The sequence below is a fragment of the Bactrocera dorsalis genome, chromosome 5, assembly GCF_023373825.1.
Source record: "Bactrocera dorsalis isolate Fly_Bdor chromosome 5, ASM2337382v1, whole genome shotgun sequence".
Taxonomy (NCBI): domain Eukaryota; kingdom Metazoa; phylum Arthropoda; class Insecta; order Diptera; family Tephritidae; genus Bactrocera; species Bactrocera dorsalis.
The window spans coordinates 37,989,619-38,012,373 of NC_064307.1; the positions used below are offsets into that span (position 1 = coordinate 37,989,619).

Consider the following 22,755-nt stretch of genomic DNA (forward strand, 5'->3'; position numbering starts at 1 on the left):
GGTAAATTGTAAACAAAAAGTTTCTTGACCTCATAATGTAAACAAAATGGTTACTGACCTCAAATGTAAGCAACGGTTTTTGATTTGGCTAAATGTAAACAAAGGTTGTTGACATGGCTAACAAACAAAAAGATCATTGACCTTCTAAACTGTAAACAAAGGAGTTATTGACCTCAGCAAAAAGTAAACAAGTGAATTTATTTATTTCAGTACAATGGACACTGTATAAAATGCCGTAGTTGGATGATAACCATGCCTACTTCTCATATAACAAAATTTTTAATTCCAATTACACTTAACAGTTACAAATCCAACATTAGTAATGTTATCACAATACAACTTTGCACAAATAATGTTCTCAAGGTATTGAAATTTATGCCCAAAATTTTTCGAAATCGGACTATGTCTCATGGGTGCTTGGAACCATGCACCAAATATGTATGTATGTGGATCCCAGTGCATATGGTTGATTTTTTACCGAAGACATATTGGTCGCAATTAGTGGGGTCTAGTATTGAAACTCTGGGAGAATATATTTTTGATGTCATTTGTCATTTCATTGGTTAAATCGGGATAATAGCCCTCATATACCTAACATAAAAATTTTCGAACTTCCGGTTAGTTTTATACCGAATCGATTGGTTAGTATGTAAGGAATATTAATACAAATTCAGAAAAAATCTCATTATAATAAAAGTTTATCCTCCCACCTAAACATAATGGATCAATACAATATTTTCCATTGTTCCTATATACCTATTATACGGATATTCAAACATCCGCTTCGCTTTTTACTTCTTATAAATATTAGTTAATCTGTAATTTTTTCTAATGAAATTCAAGGCATCTCTTTCTGATTAGGACATGTTGTAAAATCAAAACTGGATAAAATTGGGTTAAAATGTTCTTTAGCTCTTATGTACCTTATATAAGAAAATTGATAAGAGTTATATAACAACATTAAGCTAAAGAGTGGCTTTTTACCGTATAAATTGTGATTTTCCATCCTTTGGTTGATATTTTGTTCGTAATATTGAATTTTGCTTTGACTTAGGTTTATTTCACATACACTATATCTCGTTTAGAACGAGGGTAAGATAAAATTTCTGCTGTCATCAAACAAACAGTCACGGCATTCTCGACTAGCCTCCCGACAGTAATAACTTCGAAGTCGTAGATAGTTTCGTCTATCTTGGAACCAGTATTAACACCAACAACTATGTCAGCTTCGAAATCCAATGTAGAATAAATCTTGCCAACAGGTGCTACTTCGGACTGAGTAGGCAATTGAAAAGTAAAGTCCTCTCTCTACGAATAAAGACCAAATTCCTCAAGTCACCAAAATCTACAATTCACTCATCATCACCTTCCTACTATATGGTACAGAGGCGTGGACGATGACAACATCTGATGAGTCGGCGTTATGAGTTTTTGAGAGAAAGGTTCTGCGAAAGATTTTGTTTGTGTATTCAGATTTAAACATTTTGTTAAAAAAAACTACAGATATCTTCTGTTTTAATTGGTTAAATTAAGTTTGTCTCTTAAACTTCGACTAAGGTCGTAATATTTGGTCTAGTTATAGTCCATACCCTAGGTCACTAAAAAAGCTTGTACCTCATTACTTTCTCGGCTATTCGGTTTATTTTGATTGGTTGAATATGTGTGAGAAGTTGACTAAAGTTTTGAGCCTTATATTATTAAACAGACTGACCTAACCGATGCATGAGAAACAGTAAGAATTTATTTGTGACATTCCGGCGAAGCAATTTGAGTTCATTGAAGAGCGAGGTTGTACGAGTACTGTGTACAAGATACTGCTTCCATGTGTGATTTCTGAAATACCAAAAAGAAATTTTCAGTTCCTTCGTGAAATGTTATATGTATATACGAGGGCTGCTATATATCTTTCTGGCCTAATAATGAAAATAGGCATATTTAATGTTTTTTTTTTTTTTGCGTTGGATTTGGCTCGTTGGAAGACCCACTCGGTCGATTGCTGTTTTGTTTCGGGCTCATACGCATAGATCCATGATTCGTCACATGTGACGATCTTATAAACGTCTTTTGAAGCACCGCGATCGTATTTTTTCCGCATTTCTTTACACCAATCCACACGAACCTTTTTTTGAGCGATTGTCAAATTGTGCAGGATCCAACGAGAACAAACCTTTTTTACGGCCAGGTGTTCATGCAATATCGAATGTTTGCTGGTGGGAGAAATGCATAGGCATGCCTCTATCTGAAGGTATGTTACATGACGGTCTTGCATTATCAGTTCACGTATGGCATCGATGTTTTCTGGCACAACGGCTGTTTTTGGACGACCTTCACGGAATTCGTCTTTGAGCGAGCGTCGGCCACGATTGAATTCGTTGTATCAGTTTTTCACAGTGCTATAGGATGGTGCTTCATAGCCATATAAAGATTTTAGTTCATCGATGCACTCTTGTCGTGATAATCCACGTCGAAAGTTGTGAAAAATGATCGCACGAAAATGTGCACGAGTTAATTCCATTTTCAGAAATATATATAGCAGCCTATGTATTTATCCCAAAATTGTGGATAGGGCCACTCGATTAACTGGAGTTCTCTCTAAGTATTCCAATATGCTAAGCACATGAACGTACATAGCATATACAATTTAAGCTACGTGTACTTTTGTGTATTTGTTGTTAATCAACTGTTAATTTTGCGCGAATTCATAGCTTAACCAACGGGTATAATGCCGATCTGAAACCTATCAACCTAGAATAAACTCTGAAGAAGCTTCCCAAAAGTAAAGCAATGAAAAAGAACTGAGTATACAAAACACACATACATACATACGTATATACAAATATGTTCACAATACGTGTGTTTTACAGAACAAATAAAAAAGTCAAAACGTGATGCGTCAAACAAAGCAGAAATAGTAGTTTTACGGCTGCTCTTAAAAGTAGGCGTAGCATGCATGTGCCCAGTCAAAAGCAAGAGTCAAGTGCCTCGAAATGTGCCCATTGGGTGCGGCAACAGATACGAGTGCAAACGCCACCCTGTGACTAGCGCTTTTCCTTTACTCGAATCGCTGGTTGTTTTGATTTTGAGGGCTGTTCGCGTGGCTCGTGTCAACTGCTAATCCTATTGAAGCCATTAAGAGGCATTGAGATTGTGGAATTAATTAGCCAAATGCGAGACACTTATTTTAGCTGAAGGCTAAACACGCATACATATGTGCATGTGTATGTGTTTGTATGAATATTTGCTAAAAAGAATTGAGTCACGTGTTTAATACGGTTTTGCTGTGGGTGAATAGAATAGCTTCCACGAATGTTCGTAAAGCCACCGATCATCATTTTTTAAGTATTAGAGTATAACGAGTAAGGAAGTAGCACATTCGGGTTTAACGGAACATTTTATACTTTTACAACCCGCAAGGATTAAAGGCGGGGAAATACCTTCAGGTACATAAGGCTTGTTAGTTACATGGGGTCCAGTGCGAACTTTCATCCGAGTTTACTCCTCCTAAATACAAATGTGCACCGTTATGAGAGAAACGCGCTCTCTCAAATTTATTAAAATAACTCACATGCGGAATAAAGGCACCCAGAAGTTCGAAAACCTTTATATTGGGTATATGGGGGCTAAAGGAGGTATTGACCCAATTCAATCCATTTGTAGCTTGCAGACATACAAATATCAAGAAAGGAATTTTTTGAATTTCAATTATATATCTCACACATTTGCAGATATTTTCGGTAAAAATTCAACTATAAGCACTGCGTCCACATATTCAGTACGTAGGGTCTTGAACAGTACATACATTTATATGTATGTACAATGTAAGGCATCTATCTCGCTTAGGTGATACGTACAACCGTTAGATTAAAAAACTATTATACTCTGTAGCAAGCTGCTGCAAGAGTATAAAAACAAAAAATGTGCCAAAGACCTACTTACCCAAATAATTATATTCACAGATGCATATAAAATAAATATGCTTAGCCAAAACAACGAATTCCATATAAAGAAGCCATAGATTTACAGCTGACTTCTGATTGACCTTTCTCGGTCCATTTGCAGAAATATTCAAATTGGCAAACGATTGTTCTTAATTCGTTGCGCAACGCCATTGGATTCGCATGTCAATAAACTGGATTGATGTTCCAGCTGCGCTGCAAAGCACGCTCACACTCGCGCTGATTGATGGATTGTGGCGAGTGAAAGTCGTGAGATGACTCTTGTGAGATCATCGGCGAAAAGTATGTTTTAGCTTTTCAAAAGACAAAAGCTTTGCAATTTTACTTTTTATTTGTTTCTAGTCATTGACTTTTTGAATATTAAAATATCATTGTTTTCTCCACACGAAGTTGAAGCTGAGATTAATTACTGTACTTTTGTGCTTCATTGTTTCTTTCAGGGCGTAGAGCAACAAGTTAAGTTATGCATAACACTATTCGTCGTTCATTCCTCTTTGAATTCGTGTAATTATTTTTTATATATTTTTTAGTTATATAAAAAAGTAATTTTGTAATAAAACTGCTTATCCAATGGAATGTATTTATTTTCTCTCAGTTATTTCGTATAAAATTGGATGTCATACAAATTGAAATTCGGAGCCTCAAGTTATGTAATAGTAGCCAGAACCGAATATCAATATATCGCTCATTTGCTGCAAGACCGGCATAATTCAAAAAACGTGATTTTGGAGTTAATGCTGCAGAATTGTTCGTTATATCATACTTCATGTTGAGTGAAAAATTCATATGAATACCTCTTATATGCTCCGCTTGAGAAGAGGTGTAAGGTTGGAGTCACCGTGTAAGGTTGTAGTAAGTTGAAAACTTTAAACGCGTTTTCTGGAGAATCGATTTTTTTGACTTATGCCGGTCTTGCAGCAAATGAGCGATATGTACATAGGTAAAACTTATTAGGTATACGTCGATAGCTAACCGGCAACAAATTGCACAACGCATTACGTCAGAGAATGTCTTTAGAAGCGGGGAGACAATAGCTTTAGTGTCTGTCGGAGATCGACTGCATATATCTGCGTTTAAGGCCCCAAAGAAAACCTGGATACGACATAGCTGGTGAGATTGCCAAAATTGCCACCCGTCTTCGGTAGCTAGTGCAAGAATTATGTGAGTCGCTAAAAACTATATACAATGAACTTCCGAAAGGATTAGCAGACTGATCAAGGCGAAATGAAAGGCCTTAGTGGCATACAGGGTACTAAAGGAAAACATGTAAGCTTTTTCATGGTCTCTAAGGGACTGCAGGACGGTTATTGGTCTTATAAAAGGTCACAATGGCATCACATACGACTCAGATATATGCAGAAAGTGCAGGGAAGTAGGCTTGAGAGAGTCACTGGAGCACCTTCTATACTTCTGTTCAGCATTATCTCAAATTACTCCTAGATATCTAGGAGCTTCGCAGTTTAATTGACTAAACGAAGTATCAAAACAAGAAAAAACGTTAACTTCGGCTACACCGAAGATAATATACCCTTCACAAGTGCATTTCTTTTGGTAACTATGTGTTCAGTTTGTAAGGAAGCTATATGCTATAGTTAACCGATCTGAACAATTTCTTCGGAGATTACATTGTTGCCTTAGAAAATAATATATATCGAATTTCGTGAATATATCTTGTCAAATGCAAAAGTTTTCCATACAAGAACTTTTTTCCGATCGTTCAGTTTGTATGGCAGCTATATGTTATAGTGGTCCGATATCGACAGTTCTGACAAATGAGCAGATTCTTGAAGAGAAAATGACGTTTGCAAAATTTCAAAACGATTTTTGCACTTTTCAAAACTCAAAATTGAGCTCAAACATCGGTAAAGGATCTTTTCAGTATGTTCAAGTTTTGTACTATGAATCGATTAGTAACAAGCCAAATTGGTTCTTCTTCTGTTCAATACACTTTACGTTTGATCAATGCCCTCCAATCGAGGCTAAATTCAAAGCAACCTCTCCTCGTCCCTCTGCGCTGTCCTTTGATTGCCTCTTGTCACATGTGTGTACTCGTAGTTGACTTCATGTTGACATGTGACTATAAAATACACGTGCAGTAGCTGGCTTGATGCACAGTGCGAGTTAGGTGTTACATCGTCTTTCACCTTCTACTACCTGTATAAGGGTCGTCTTAACGCTAACTGCCGAATAGTAAATTCTAATTGTTCGAAAAGTAACGAGTGCTGATAAAAATTTCTGCAATGGAAATGTACTTTGATTCCAAAGCCGAGTAAATCTGAGCAACTTGTCAATTCACAGAGTAGACCGTTTTATAACTGATGCGTTTCCAAGTTGTAAATAATGTTCGGCAGTTTTCCTTGAGGTACGTCAAGCATTTGACAAGTGCTCTCCTTAGAGCTATTATACAATTTAAGGGAGAAACTTACTACTTACTGCCGAAATCATACTTGCATAATCGGACGTTTTACGTTAGGTGTCGTGATGCTGAGTCGGATCTAAGAAGTATTTGTCAACGCCTTTTGCGACTTTTAAGAGCGACTTGAAATCTAATTTTGATACTTCACCTAGCCCCTTGCGCTGCGAAGCTCCTAGATATCTAAGACGAGTTGTGGATAATGCTTCATAGAGGCATAGAAGGTGTTCAGACGTCTCTCTCATGCTTACTTTCTTGCACTTTCTGTATGTATCGTCGTTATTTATGGCCATCCGACTCGCTAGTAATTCAGTAGGTTACCTGTCAATAAACCAAAAACAGTCCTGCAGTTTTTTGGAGACCGTGTGAGTAAAAATTATGCTTGTTTTTCTTCAAGACTCTTGTATAGAATCTTGGTGATTGAGCATTTCTTTACGCCATTCCATCTCATCCTGATCCGTCTATCAGCCCTTTCGGAAACTTCATTGTATATCGTTTTCAGTGACTTCCGTATTTCCTGTATTGGTAAGGTAACCAGACGAACGGAACTTTTAGTAATCTCAGCATCTATTTTATTTTCCGGAATTCCTTTGTGGCTTGCAACTCAGTATATATGCAGTCGCTTTTCGGCAGACACTAAATATACCAGTCGCCCTGCTTCTAAAGACAGTCTTTGATATCTATAATTGGTTGCGAGATTATTGTCTTAATTGCCGCCTGGCTATCGACGTTTATATTGAACTTCTTTACCTTGTTCCCTGCAACGTTAGCTATCTCAGCCGCTTTCCTGACTGCAGCGACTTTTCCTTGGAAGATACTGCAGTATTTTGGAAGCTTGAAAGGTTGCCTAAGAGCGTCCGCAGTGTGGATGGTTAAAGCCGAACCGAGCGAGTTCCCATTTACAACACGCGCGGCCACTCCTTAAGCCATTTTTGATCCGTCTGTGTATATGCTGTTGGTCTCATCTTAATTTAAGTATGTAGAATACTTTTCAAAAAAAGTTTATTAGAAGTCATCTTCTTCTTTATTGACGTAGACATCGCGAGGATGGAGCCATGTGTAGAAGTGAGTGAGCAAGTGAGGAAAGTTCTCTGAATGTTATTCACTTGGGAGTGGCCAGAAACGATTCTTTTACATATGGCTCAAGCACCTCAGGTCTTCCGGTCTTAGACCAAGTATGCTCTGGCTAGCCAAAAAATATTCATTTGAAGGCGGGCTAAAGTGAGAAGGCGAAACATCCTTCCCTAGAGTAGCTGGGTTTAGGACCCGCCATGTGAAAAACAGCCAAGTGAAAAAAGAAAACAACCTCGGATGAGAGACCCCCTGCAAACGTATTAAGGAATACGATTTAAGGGCATGCCCCTGGAATGTTCGGTTCCTTAATTGAAAAGGTGCCGTTGCCCAGCTGATTGATTGGAGGCCAACAGGCTAATAATATTTGGATTTCTGCTATCAACGCTCGAAATGTAGTTCTACCAAAGCGATAGCAAAAAAATCGCTCCACCCTAAAGTAGACTTACAATATTTGTATGAAAAAGATGCATCTACATACAACTGCATACGCCTTTGTGTCTGCGTAAGCAAATACAGAAGAGCGTGCACCACGCCACGGCTGTTAAAGTAGGGCTTCGACACTTCGTCAAGCGACGAGCTACCGCAGCGCATCACAGCTGTTCGATTCATTCAGTTGACATTCAAGTGGTAATCAAAGCTGACGAATTTGCTCCAGTCAAAAGCTCGCTAGAGTGAATCTTTTCGCGTCGGCTAACGTGCGGTGTCTTCAAACTATTTACTACTCGGTGGCTCACGTTTCTTTGTTGAATGAGAATTTTGCTTTTGACGAAAGCACGCTTTGCGAACAGCTGTTCGAGCGGCGACTCTGTTGTCACTCTCTGCTTCTAATTTATGCTAATTGGCGCTTTTGTTAGCCGGATTACGTTCGAATCGTAGCAAATATATGTAGCTTTTTGTTGGTATGAAATAATAATTCGTACTTCGTGTCTTGACGCGCCTGTGAGTAAGTGCAACATATCTTATCGCGTACGCAGACAGACAACTGACAATTATATGACATATATAGTATGGGTGTACACCAAAAAGTGTTGATTTTAAAACACTCCTAATATATACATACATATTTACATGTGTGTTTTCGTATGTACATTCGTGTATATAGACAAATATGATTGTGAAGCATTGACGGCTACAGTTGTTGAAAATGAGTCAAATTGAAGTGGTAAATAGCGCTTATCAGTAGATACTTGTATGTATATGTGCTCAGATATTCAATGTATACACATATATATAGAAATATAAATATATTTCACGATTAAAAACACTGAAGCGCTTCAAAATTCAGTTGTATTTTGTATAACGGGGCGTATTTTCCCTTTCCTTCATACAAACATATAAAAATTGAACATGAAAAAAAGTGAAATAAAACAAAATAAAAAATAATTGCAAAAAAAATATAAATTACTTAACAATTAGTTGCGCTCAAACGACTGATATAAACGGTTGTCGTGCAATTTGACTGACTTCGTTGGCCTCCGTATTTGCACGTCGCGCGCTTCAACGAATCGCTTGCCGTTAGCAACTCAGTTGCGTTTTGAAACCGGCCGCTTAACAAACTGTCGAAGTGAAGTCTACGCTGTCGTTGAAACGCGCGCGTAAATAATAAATAATAATAATAAAAGTCCAATTCAGTTTACCAAAATGCGTCTGCCCGCGTGCATTGAGAGCGCCAAGCCGCAACTCCTCAAGAAGATTCCTAAAATTAAATTGTGCGATGAATTCGCCATACAACCGATACTGATTCGGAAACAACCGAAATTTTTGACGCGTGAACGTCACATGGCCATTCGCCGTAAGAAATCAAAGGCTCTACTTTTTGGTAAACAAACTGAAAACAAGAACAACATCAACAATCAACGCAAGCAAAACAAAGCGCATGAAAATCATATGATAACAAGGTAAGTAAGTGGTGTGCGCTCACACAGCTCTCTTTGCATTGCCATTGCGTTACAACTAAGCAGGTATGCGTACGTACAGTGGCGTTCAAAGTAGTAGCAGCGTTAAGCGTACGCGTATGTGTCACAATAGTAAAATTAAAATAAGAAAAATGGTTAATTTCGGTTGCATCGTAGCTATAATACCCTCCACAAATAAAAAAGGTTTCTATGAAAGCACTTGATTTCGATCAGCCAGTTTGTCTGATTGCTATATCATATAGTAGCGCAATATGAAAAATTGTTTCAGCTATTGTTGTGTTACCTTGTATAATAATCCATGCTGAATTTCGCCAAGATATCTGGCAAATACAAAAGTTTCTCATACAAGTCCTCGATTTTGATCGTTCAGTTTGTATGGCAGCTATATGCTATTGTGATCCGATCTGAACAATTTCTTCAAGGACTATGCCGTTGCTTCAGAAATTAATTTGTACAAATTTTCGTGAATATATCTTGTAAAATAAAAAACTTTTTCATACACGAACTTCATTTGAATTGTTCAGTTTGTATGACAGCTATATGCTATAGTGATCCGATCTAAACAATTTCTTCGGATATTGCATTATTGGCTTAGTCCATAATGTACGCCAAATTTCGTGAAGATATCTCGTTAAATTACAAGGTTTGCCATTAAAGTACCTGATTTTGATCACTCAGTTTGTATGACAGCTATATACTATAGTAGTCCGATATCAGCGCTTCTGGCAAATGAGCAGGTTTTTATTGAGAAAATGACGTGGGAAAAAGTTCAGAGTGATATCTACAAAAGTGATAGCCTAGTTCGGGCATATACACATTGCTAAATAAGCTCAGTTCGTCATTTATAGGGTCTCCGACGTTCGTGGCAATCTTAATATACTCTGTGCAGGGTTTAATGAGTATGAAGAGTTATCTCTACGATTATTTTTTACTTCCTAACAAAAAAATCAAAAGTTTGTCCTTAATGAACTAACATTTGAACCACTTTTGATTAGTTAATGGTTATTGCGGCCTAAAAGTATGAATTTTAGTAATTTAGATTAAAGCTGTCTTGTTGAAATTTTGTTAAAAATTCGTTAAAAATGTTTGCTAAAATAGTTTTTTAAAAGTCTTCTATCATATTCACATTGTATGCTTCCAAAAATATGATTATTTTTCCACAACTGTATATCTCAGCTGTTCCTAACCACTTGCCTTCGACTCACTGCCATTCGTCAAACAACCTATGCCCTCAATTTGAGCCACTCACATGTAATTTAAAACGACGAATCGTTTTTTACTTGATTTCCTACATACTCCATTCGCTGCGTTTTTATGTAAGCTTCGTTTTTGTGTAAGATTTTCGAATACGATATGTGTATGTGTGTTGGATTGCATATTTAAATGGCATGCAAAAATGGACACAGGGCCAAGTCGGAATTGTTTGTGTTTATTGCTTTAATCATTTCATTACATATTAGGTGTATCCGAATACAAAGCTTATAGGCGGTGCGTTGGGTAGGTTTGTTATGAATTAAAGCTTGAAGGTTTGGATTTTTAGGCGACTAGCAATCTCAGCCTACTAGCTTTGATCGGAAACTTAAATGTTATTTATGGCGAGTTTGTGTTATTTTCTTGATGTGGGCCTTATCACACACTAAATAGTAACCCATTAGATGATGGTAGTGTTTTTAGTTAAAATATGTTGTATTTTAAATTCATTTTTGAGTTCTCGAACTGAAATCCGAGGAAGCTGGTCATGTGTTGGAACTAGCGTTATCTGAGCATTATAGCATTTAGCTGTCCTACAAACTGAACTATCAAAATCCACACCTTTTATAGAGAACTTTTTTATTTGACGAGCTATCTTAATGAAATTTGGTCTAGATTATTGTCTAAAGCATAACTACAATATCCGAATATATAATACAGATCGTATCCCTGTAGCTTATAGCTGTCATGTAAGCTGAACGATCAAAACGTCTGTCATGAACTTCGATTTCTTTGTCGTCAGATATCTGTTTTCTTTGTGAACTTTGAACACTTGAGCACACTTTAAACTGCTCTGCTTCAATCCATAAATACAGACCGCAGACGACACGAATAGCTCCAAAGCGACGCATAAAAGCAAGTGCTAAAATAAAGCGACTGAAGCAGTCATTATTTGCATAATAATAAAGCAAGCAGTTTAAAAGCAGAGAAGAAATAAAATTGACAACAATTGAAAACAAAACACACTCACATACACATTAAAGCCATGGCCATGGCGCTCAAACAATTATTGTTGACTTGTTCATCTCCTATTCGCTTCTCTTTCCGTTTGGCAACTTGCCGCTCGCTTCGCTATTGTTGTCATTAGCATTCAGCGGCATTAGTAGTTTCGCTTTTGTTGATATTTCACTAAAACAACAATGAAAAATATGAAGAATTCATTCATGATTCTAAGGTAAAATCGAAATGCGAAATTTTTTTTTACTCTTGAAATAGTTCGATGTAATAAATTGCTTGTCTTAAAGAATGAGTGAGCAAATATTAGTGATTCTTATAAGTAATTCATATTTCCTCTCAGTGAGAGTGAAGTGATACGTTTACATCAACAGACATAAAAAATAATCAAATGAAATTAAAACTAAAAGATTCGTCTTATATGATGAATATATATTTTTATGTGTTTAGGAAAGGTGATCCATTTCGAGGTTCCCTACCTTTTTTTCAAGAAAAAACACAGAAACTTCAAATTCAATGAGGAATGTTTATTACCATTCGAAAGAACATTCTTTGAAATTTCGTTTTTGGAGATTATCTCTTTCAAATGTTAGCCGCGATTACGTCTTAGCTTATCCTACCGTTAAACCCAATTTTCGACGATTCGTTCGTGCGATTATTCGTCCGTAGAGACTTTAAACTTTACCTATCCCGAGAGGAAAAAGTCTAACGGTATAACATCACACAACTTGGTTGGGAATCGACCGGCCCAACACTGGAAATTATTTACTCATCGAAATGTTCTCTCAACACATCTGTTGATTGATGCAATATGTGGGAAGTGGCTGCGTCATGTTGAAACCAAATGTCGCTGAGATCACGAGCTTCAATTTCAGACATCAAATAACTGGTTATCATGGCGCATTAACGGTCACCATTGGCGGTTACATTCTCACCGACATCATTTCTAAAGAAATATGGACCGCTGACCCCATTCAAACCACACCAAATCGATGTTTTTCTGGCTGAAGTGGCAGCTCTTGAATTTTTTCAGGTTGCTCTTCGTTCCAAATGTGGCAATTTTGCTTGTTTATATTTATACCTATTGAGCGCCAGAAATGGGCTTCACGCTGAACAAAATTTGGTTCGTAAACGTCGTATCCTCGTCGAGCTGTTCAAGAGCCCATAGAGTGAAGCTATGTCGCTTGGGCAGGTCGAAGGTCTTCAGTTTAGGCACAAGCTGTATTTTGTCCGGTTTTAGTTTAAGATCTCGACGTAAAATGTGCCAAGCCGTACCGAAATTGTAATACCCTTAACAGCTGTATTTATTATAGCGTAAAAGCATATAAGAAGAAGATTATGCTGATTTTAATCGGCCAGCGTGAATAAGTAGCAGATTTAAGCTACATATAGTGCCCGTTCTGAACAGTTTTTTCGGAAATTTTACCAATACCTCGGATAATAATCTCCAACTTTGATCAAGATACTTTGACAATTAAAAAGTGTGTCCTACATAAACTTGAATTTGATCGATCCGTTTGTATGGCAGGTATATGCTATAGTGATTGCAACTGAAAGACTGGTATGAAGAATAAACACACCATTCGTTTGGACAATGAACTCATGCCAAATTGCGTAAAGACACTTTGTCAAATTAAAAAGTTGTGCATATAATGACTTGAGTTATATTTTATCAGTTTGCACTTTACGACATCGGTGGTGCCGACAAATGAGTAGCTTCTTGGTAAGAAAAGGACGTGTGTAATATTTCAGATCGATATCACAAAAATTGAGGTAGTAGGCGGCATATAAACAGACGGACATGGCACTCTGTTTATACTCTCTATATGATCTCCGACGTTTCTTTTGGGCATTACAAGCATGGTGGCAAACTTATTTAATATACCCTCTTCAGGGCATAATTATAATTAATAGGAAAATCAGTTGAACTCTGTAAAAAATTGAATAACATTCGAACTCGCCGGCATGACTCTGGGGCACATTAGTGCCGCTTAGTTGACTAAGTGTTTTGTTTCGCCGCTTCTATCATTTGGCAGTCGTCTCAGCTGTTTCGGGCTGGTTATTAAAATTTATGAGCCACGTAGAATGACAGCAATAAAGATAAAGAGAATTTAGAGCTGACGCAAGTGCACTTTTAAAAAGATTTTAATTCACCAATTCAAGTGTGCTATCGCACAGATTTTTGTAGAGTAATGGCTTAATCGCCTCGTGTGTACGTACCGAACAAAAGCTTTTCGAGCCGAGGTAGCAACAAGCTCAAAGCACGAAAGTGAACATGAGCAACGGAAATTAACTTAAAACTTTGATTTTTCCAAAGAAATATTATGTGTTTTTTTTTTAGATATTTTTGCACAAAATACTTTTTTTTATCAGAATTAAAGCGAATTACTCAATTAATTACTGGATTACAACCTAATGTTTTCTTATAAGTTCGAATAATTATAAAAGTCTCACCGCAATAAGTTTGCGCCCAGATATATACTTAATACTCGGACTATACACTAATTGTTGAGAACCTGGAAAATTTGATGGTCTCGGAAAGTTGAACGATTGAAATAATCGGTACCTAATATTGGTGTAATAACAGTCATCTAGTCCCCATTAGGGTGGTAAGGTTCAGATCAGTTGTCATCGAGGTCATCCAACAGTAGGCCCAAGAAATGTGCTGCTTCAACGGGGTTGGATCCTAGGGAAAGGTGTGTCGGATTTGTAGGGTTATCTGGGGTTATCAGGGTGCTAGACATAAGTTCAACCTGCTACAGCTGCAATTTTAAGGTCAAACCTGTACTCCAATTTGTGAATACGAGGTGTGTTCAAAAAGTATCGCGATTCGTAACTGACAGCTTTCTCCGATTGCAGGGGCGTGGTGCATCATGAGTTCTTGCCACAGGGAAGAACGGTCAATAAGGAATATTACCTGCAAGTTATGCGCAATTTGCGCGAAGCAATCCGCCAGAAATGCCCGGATTTGTGGAAGAACAAAAATTGGCTTTTGCATCACGATAACGCCCCTGCTCACACATCGTTGCTTGTGCGCGACTTTTTGGCCAAAAACAACACACTAATGATGCCGCAGCCACCGTATTCCCCAGATCTGGCCCCCTGTGACTTTTTCTTGTTCCCTAAACTGAAGAGGCCCATGAAAGGACGACGTTACGCTTCTCTTGACGAGATAAAGACGGCATCGAACGAGGAGCTGAAGAAGATAAAAAACATGATTTTTTGAAGTGCTTCGAAGATTGGAAAAACCGTTGGCACAAGTGTATAATATCTCATGGGGATTACTTTGAAGGGGACAAAATAGATATTCATGAATAAATAAATAATTTTTGAGAAAACACAAAATTCGCGATACTTTTTGAACACACCTCGTATGTGTTTTAATTTTGCAAAATATTAAAACTGTTCCATCTAATCGCCGTTAAACCTCAATATATTTAGGAAACCCACTAAACTTTATTAAAATATCATCAATTTTGACTAACACGAAGAGTTTAAAGTTGGATTGGGGATAAGGGAGGGTTTGGACTGATTGCATTAACTTTTGGAATAAATTTTTTATGACTCGCTCGAGCATTTCGACTGGTAATTGACAAATGACAGGGGTGATGTTTTGCTACAAGGTCGGAATCGTCCGCATAGACCTTAGACTTTACATATCCCCACAGGAAAAAGTCTAGCGGTGTGATATCACACAATCCACGACCAGCCCACAACGTGAAATTATCTGTTCACCATAGAGAAAACCGAAACCGAGAGAAGACCTCTCAATAAATCCATTTATTGATGCTATGAGTGAGAAGTGGCGCCGTCTTGTTGAAACCAAATGTCGTCGCGTTTACGAGCTTCTATTTCAGGCATCAGATCTTCTTGAAACTTTTCAAGAGCCCATAGAGCGAAGCAAGGTCGCTTGGGAAGCTCGAGTGGCTCCAGTTCTTGTAAAAGCTTCATTTTGTATGCTTTCAATTTAAGCCAAGTCGTTCCATAAGTCAGATGGAAGATATTATACTCTTTAGCAACATGTTGCGAGAGTTTACAAACCACTTCAAAGGTCATTGCAGTTTAATTGAATATCCTTTTAAATGGCATGAAGATAGGAAAAACAACAATACGCACATGCAATAAGTGTAGATACAAGTAAAATAAAAATTTAGCTGGCAACCTGTTGTAGTTGCCTGTATATACATATGTACATATGTGTATGAAGCAATTTGCAATTTGTTAAAAGAGCGCCGTGAAGAAAGCGCAGAAGTGTGGAATACATAGCCGAAAGCGGTGAAGACTAGACTCGCCTAGCAGCGTTGAATATGCATATACCTGTACATATGTATGAATACACAATAACCTCGTCAATGGGTTTGTCAACATTAGCGGCCCCTCCGGCATCGCCGCGGGCAGCCAAGCGTGGCGTATATTATGGCCGCCGCAACTTCATTGCAAATTGGTTGCAAGCCACAAGGGGTTCATGATGAAGATGTGAGCTTACATAAACATCTACATAACCAGTTTCAAGCATATCGGCTGGCAGCACAAAGTTGGTGGACGCGTTACTGGCGGCGTGCCGACTTGTTCCGTGATGGAGCAATGAAATGAAAATGAGCCTCGTAAAACTGTCACAAGTTGGCGAAAACGTGATAAGATTGGAAATGTATATACATGCAGGTTGTAATTTAAATGCGACAATTCGAACGCCTCGAATCATAATACGCAGATGTACATGTGTGGAGGCAGATGTTCCGAAATGATTGCAAATTCGTTAATGCCAAGTGTGTGACTCCATCAGAAAGAGATCAATTATGACATTTTATGATTTTGCTACGCTTTATTGCTAAGAGATGGAGAAATGAATGACATCTATAACTGTTTATGTGCATATACATACATACATGTACATATATGCATCTACGTACCCTGCAGAGATGTTTAGAGGTCGTAAATAACCTATTGAAAGTAGTAAAGTATCTGTAGGGAAGATGTTTGGTTTCCACCAAAGGTGGTGTACTCAAGTCGTGGTGAAATAAATAAGGTTTTATGGTGGAAGCTTTCCTAGCTACACTCGCTAAGAAGCTTGAATGTGTCCAAGGAGCGTCCCTCATTGGCATCTGTAGTGTATTGCGGGCTACACTTACAATTTTACTTAATACCATTATGCATCATAGACAGTGTCGGCAGGTGCATTGCTGCAAAGGTCGCTCTAATGCTCTGTCTTACAGCGACTTTTGCAGAAATGTTGGATACATGAAATGGTCGAGAGATTGCTACGCCGAACTATTTTCTGTTTCAATTGCATCTCCGAAAATGTGAACCCATCCATCCAAATCCCAGAGGCTACTCCCAACGGCTTTTCCTCTGCTTACAAACTGACCCAGAGGACTTGTGGTCGATGTGCAGTTAGAGCTCTTTAGCGGATGGATCAAAGTTAGGAAGTAAGTTTGGAGGGGAAGTCTCTAGCAAGCTTCACTTTAGACTTCCAGACCACTGTAATGATTTTTAGGTAGAAGTGACTGTTGTTAATGAAGCAGTAGACGTTCTGCTGCGAAGTGCAATCTCTTACAAAGAGGTGAGCATTCACTCCGATAGCAGAACTGCAATACTAGGGTTGTGCTCGCTAACTGTGCCATTAAAGTTAGTCAAGGAGTGTCTGTCCACCTTTCAATAGCAACAAGCTACCTCATTATCAAACTCGTCTGGGTGTCTCTGGTCATAGCGAAACCATTGGAAACTGCAAAGCCGATGGACTCATAAGATATAGCACACTTACTGCGCTCACATTAAAGTGGGAACTAGTTAGAACTCCATTGGCATCTTGCGTTATAACATTGGGTCTATGCGCTTAGTAGGTGTGGGTCGATAACCAGTTGCTTCGCAAATTCGGGATTATTTAGGCCTAAAGAAGAACATAGGAGATCTAATGAACTGCTAACACTCCTTTCGCAGAGTTCTTACCGGACATTGTTTAGTAAATTTGTGCTGTAAAGCTAAAAGTATTATCAAATTCATGTTGTCTAGGTGTATAGAAAGAGGTGAGTTTGAATCATCACTTTCTTCTCTATTGACCAGCTTTTCCAAGATTAAGGTTGAAACATGTCGGCCATCACAACTTCGACAAACCAGAAGACATAACCGACACAAGCCATTCCTGGAAAATTGCTAATGAATCCATTAACTAAAGCTTCTGGACTTTGAGCTAGTAGAATTTATTGTTAAGACATAAAACATTGCTTGAAAATATATTTAGATTGGAAATAATTGATTACGAAGCAATCAAGTGTTTGATTTCCCTCGGTGTTAGGGAAGGTGAAGGTTGCTTTACGATTCGATTCGGGTGAAATTTTGTTACACGAAAGCTGGCTAAGTAAATTTTCAAAAAATCCTCACAAAACACCAAATTTCTCGCGATTTCGACCTTCACTTCTCTCTGGTTCACTTCTTTTATGATTTCACACAGTTTTCTTGTTCTTCCCTCGCGTCTGCCGATGAATTGATTTATTTGTTTCTGCTTAAGATTTGCTGCCTTCTTTTATTTATTCTCAACTGTTTCATTTCATTTGGCAACTTACATACAAATGTATATTTTGGCAACTACAAAGTGTTACTACAATTTTCTATTTATTTTCATGTAAAATTCGTAAGTAAACGAATGTTAATAATAAATAATGTTTCCACTCGCATAAACTCAATTTAAATGAAAAACGACATTAAACAGCTGTGAACCTCCTACGCATGCAATGAGTCGCCAAATTCTATGACTGCATACCAAAGCGGTAGAAGCTTGAATAAAAGTAAATTTTTCCTTAATTTGATTATTTGCATTAACCTCATTTCAAAAACTATTAAAAAGCACATAAAAATATAGCAAACAAATCATTTTAGGACCTGGACTCGAAATTCTCAAACATTTCTAACAATGTGAGGGAGTAAAACAGAAAAATTGAAGTAAGAAGGAGGTAAGTTCGGGTGTAACTGAATATTTGAAACTCTCGGAAATTGCAGGTCTCAAAGGCGGGGAATAATTTCCGTTGTTGGTAACAATGTTTAATAAATAAGTAAGAATGGACTAAGTTCGGGTGAAAAATATCACACATACTATGTACTGACTGACATAAATGGTTTCAAGTCCGGTAAAAACTACGACATCACTATATCAGGTATTTTGGGAAAGGTCTGGAGACTGATTGCGTTGCCATGTGAGATTGTTCAGGTATATTCGAGAATATATTTTCCAATTTGTTTATTTTTATAAATGAACTAAGTCACACGCTAACTGTCAAAAAAAAAATTCGGCATAAATTTTGATAGTAACACGAAAATCATTGTAGCAACTATTCGTATATGGGAGGACCAATTTCAGACGATTTTAACTTTGGGCATATATCCTTCTATATGGAAGGTTACATAATTTTCCTAAGAAACCTCAGATTGTCCAGCTGTCGCCAGATTAAAGTTGAAGCATCACGGTTGCTATACTTTTTACGAATACGGCAAATAGGCTGAAGTATATATAGTACATAAATATTATCCAGCTCAATAAATTTGTGGCTGCTCCTAGGCGCTGCGTGTGCGACGGTCTCTTTAATTCGTACCTACGAGTTCTGACTATCACAGCTGTCAGGCGTTTCTAGTTGTAGAAGTGAGATTACTTGTTGTATCAGCCTGGTTATCACCCGATTTTCCCCCTTTTCACTCTTAAATATTGAAGGAAGTATTAGAAAGACTTGTCCAGAGCAAGTATAGTCGATATAGCTAGCTTAAGGGGCTATAACAGTGTAACCCATGAAAAATTAGTCGATTTTCGCAAATTTTTTAAAAGAAAGTACTCTATCGAATATTTCGAAGTTCTTTGGACATAATAAGGTATTTTTTCAGCTATATTTTAAGTCTTTTCTTTTACAAAAATATTTGAAAATAACGTATAACTCCGTCCGTGCTGTCTTCGGAGGTACTAAAAAAAAAGTTCCTCAACTGCTGACATGATACTATTGTGAGCTATAAACGCTAAATTTAGACTTAGTGTTCTGCAACTTTTTCAAGAAGTAGTTCGCTACTCACAGAAACACGAAGCGCGAAAATGTTTGTCCTAAGTCTACAGGTGCTCGGAGACAACTGACCAGCCGCTCATTCGTTAGCTAGGAACGCTCTCTATCGAAACTAGTGAAGAAATTTATCAAATTGGACCACTTGATCTTATAGCTGCCATACAAACTTAGCGATCCCAGTCAAGTTCTTGTATGGCAACATCTTTATTAGTTCGACTTTTAACTCAAATAAGTGGCTTTACTTAATTTTGAATTGCTGACAGTCGCAAAAGTCATTTTAATTTTTAACGCACTTGTGCCACTGTGTGGCTTCTTCGCACGCTAAGCATTTAATAGAATGCCTTTTAACATGTTTATTTAACTATCAGCTATTCAAATGTGCGTAAATAAATAAACATTCCATGCATAGATATATATGTATTTACAGTATGTATAATTGTACAAATAACGGGTGATTTTTTTGAGGTTAGGATTTTCATGCATTAGTATTTGACAGATCACGTGGGATTTCAGACATGGTGTCAAAGAGAAAGATGCTCAGTATGCTTTGACATTTCATCATGAATAGACTTACTAACGAGCAACGCTTGCAAATCATTGAATTTTATTACCAAAATCAGTGTTCGGTTCGAAATGTGTTTATCGACAAATTTTGTTCAGCGATGAGGCTCATTTCTGGTTGAATGGCTACGTAAATAAGCAAAATTGCCGCATTTGGGGTGAAGAGCAACCAGAAGCCGTTCAAGAACTGTCCATGCATCCCGAAAAATGCACTGTTTGGTGTGGTTTGTACGCTGGTGGAATCATTGGACCGTATTTTTTCAAAGATGCTGTTGGACGCAACGTTACGGTGAATGGCGATCGCTATCGTTCGATGCTAACAAACTTTTTGTTGCCAAAAATGGAAGAACTGAACTTGGTTGACATGTGGTTTCAACAAGATGGCGCTACATGCCACACAGCTCGCGATTCTATGGCCATTTTGAGGGAAAACTTCGGACAACAATTCATCTCAAGAAATGGACCCGTAAGTTGGCCACCAAGATCATGCGATTTAACGCCTTTAGACTATTTTTTGTGGGGCTACGTCAAGTCTAAAGTCTACAGAAATAAGCCAGCAACTATTCCAGCTTTGGAAGACAACATTTCCGAAGAAATTCGGGCTATTCCGGCCGAAATGCTCGAAAAAGTTGCCCAAAATTGGACTTTCCGAATGGACCACCTAAGACGCAGCCGCGGTCAACATTTAAATGAAATTATCTTCAAAAAGTAAATGTCATGAACCAATCTAACGTTTCAAATAAAGAACCGATGAGATTTTGCAAATTTTATGCGTTTTTTTTTTTAAAAAAAGTTATCAAGCTCTTAAAAAATCACCCTTTATATGTGCATGTATGTAGGCTGCTACAAAGCTTCCAGATGGAGGCACGAAAAACGCTTTGAATATTTCCCAGAAATCCATTTGTAGAAATAAAATAAAAATTAATAGCGAAACTCCTGAGACATGGGAAAAGTAAGGCAGAATAAATAGACATCACTTTAGCTATTTATAAGCGTCTAAACATTTAATCGTGCTTTGTGTGTGTGCGTGTGTGTGTGAGTATAGCCCAAAGTCTTTCGCGCTGTAGTATTCCACAGGTGTAACCTAACTTATTTCGCGCGATTGCAATTTTGAAACAAATTGTAAATGTACCGTTGGAATATAATTAGTATGTACATATGTATGTATTTATGCATTTCATTTGTGTTTCATGCCCAACCAATCTAATTATAAAATAATGTGCACTAAAAATTATTTGAAATTTAAGTAAATAAATATATTCTTTTCTTTGATCTATAAAGAATTTTGCTTATTTAGTCATTATACTATATTCTGTCGTCATTAGAATTACCAATCATTAACGAACGATCATGCTAACGATTTTTCTAGTCCTCGAAACACTTTTCATAAGCACTTTTGGGGATGGCCTTCAGCTCTTTCAGCGAATTTTATTTTATCTCTTTGATCGACTGAAAGGGGGTACCACGGAGCGACAATTGTGGTTTGGGCAGCAAGAAAAAATCACACGGAGTAAAATCTGATGAATACGGTGTTTTGTCGATAGTACTCATTGTTTTTGGCTTTAAATTAGGTCACAATCGTACTATTTTTGAAAAAATTCAGCTTTATCGGGACGAGTCAAGCAATAATACGTTTCATACCTTGCCCTCTAGTATGTTCAATATACAGATCTTCTTGACCACCAAAGCTAAATTGGTGAAATTCATTCTGGAAAATACTTGTAAGAACTAATGCCGATAGTAAAAAAATCGATGAAATCGGATGAAAACCCCTCCACGCGATAAATCAATAACTAAATGCGTTAGAGACATTAAATTTTACACTAAATATGGTAGGGTAGGGATTTATTTTGACGGTGTAAAAATTGAACGATGGGTGTGGCACCGCCCACTTTAAGATAAAATCACTTATCTCAGGTCCTAGTTGACCGATTTCAATCAAATTCGGTATGTAACTATCTTATGTCACAGCGTGAAAATGGGCGAAATCGAACTGCAACCACACCCACTTTGTATATAACACAATTTAAAATTCTGTTTGACTCCTTCCTGTCCAGTGTCCATTATCAAGAAGAAATTAATATAACGAATATGTGGACTCCCGTATCTATAGTTGGCTTTTGATCGAAAATATCTGTCAATGTATGGAATCCACAATTTTGAATTCGGAGATTTTCTTGATAATAGTATCTTTTTGTAAAAAAAATGGATTGAATCGGGTCAATATTTCGCTCGTCCCCATATACCTAATATAAAGATTTTCGAAATATTGGGTGACTATACCGTATATGTGAGTAGTCTCAGTTAAAATAAGAGAGCGTGTTTTACCCATAACAGTATATGTATCTTTGTGCCTAAAATAGATAAAATTGAGCGAAAACGGACCTAATCCCCATGTAACTAATTTTAAAAATTTCGAACATCCGGCTGACTTTACTTCACATGTTATTGGTTGTATGTATGGTACCTTAATGAAACCCAAAGAACATTTATTTATTATCTGACATATTCGTGGTTTGTAGTATTGTCAAAAATAGTTAAAATCGATTCGATATTATCCCAACTCTCATTATACTACAACCTGGCTAACAAAC

At 37.4% G+C, this 22,755-nt stretch overlaps 1 protein-coding gene across 2 annotated transcripts in view; it reads left to right on the forward strand.

Annotated features, from left to right (window-relative positions):
* Window positions 1–22,755, forward strand: part of LOC105233722 (four and a half LIM domains protein 2) — a 248,612-nt gene that overhangs the window by 101,718 nt on the left and 124,139 nt on the right. The window contains exon 1 of one of the 2 annotated variants that reach the window (XM_049459494.1): window positions 8,060–9,341. The exons of the other annotated variant lie outside the window; for it this stretch is intronic. Within the exon in view, the coding sequence (XP_049315451.1) occupies window positions 9,085–9,341 (257 nt within the window). The 5' untranslated portion in view covers window positions 8,060–9,084. Of the gene's footprint in view, window positions 1–8,059; window positions 9,342–22,755 lie in introns of those variants that run through there. 2 annotated transcript variants of the gene reach the window in all.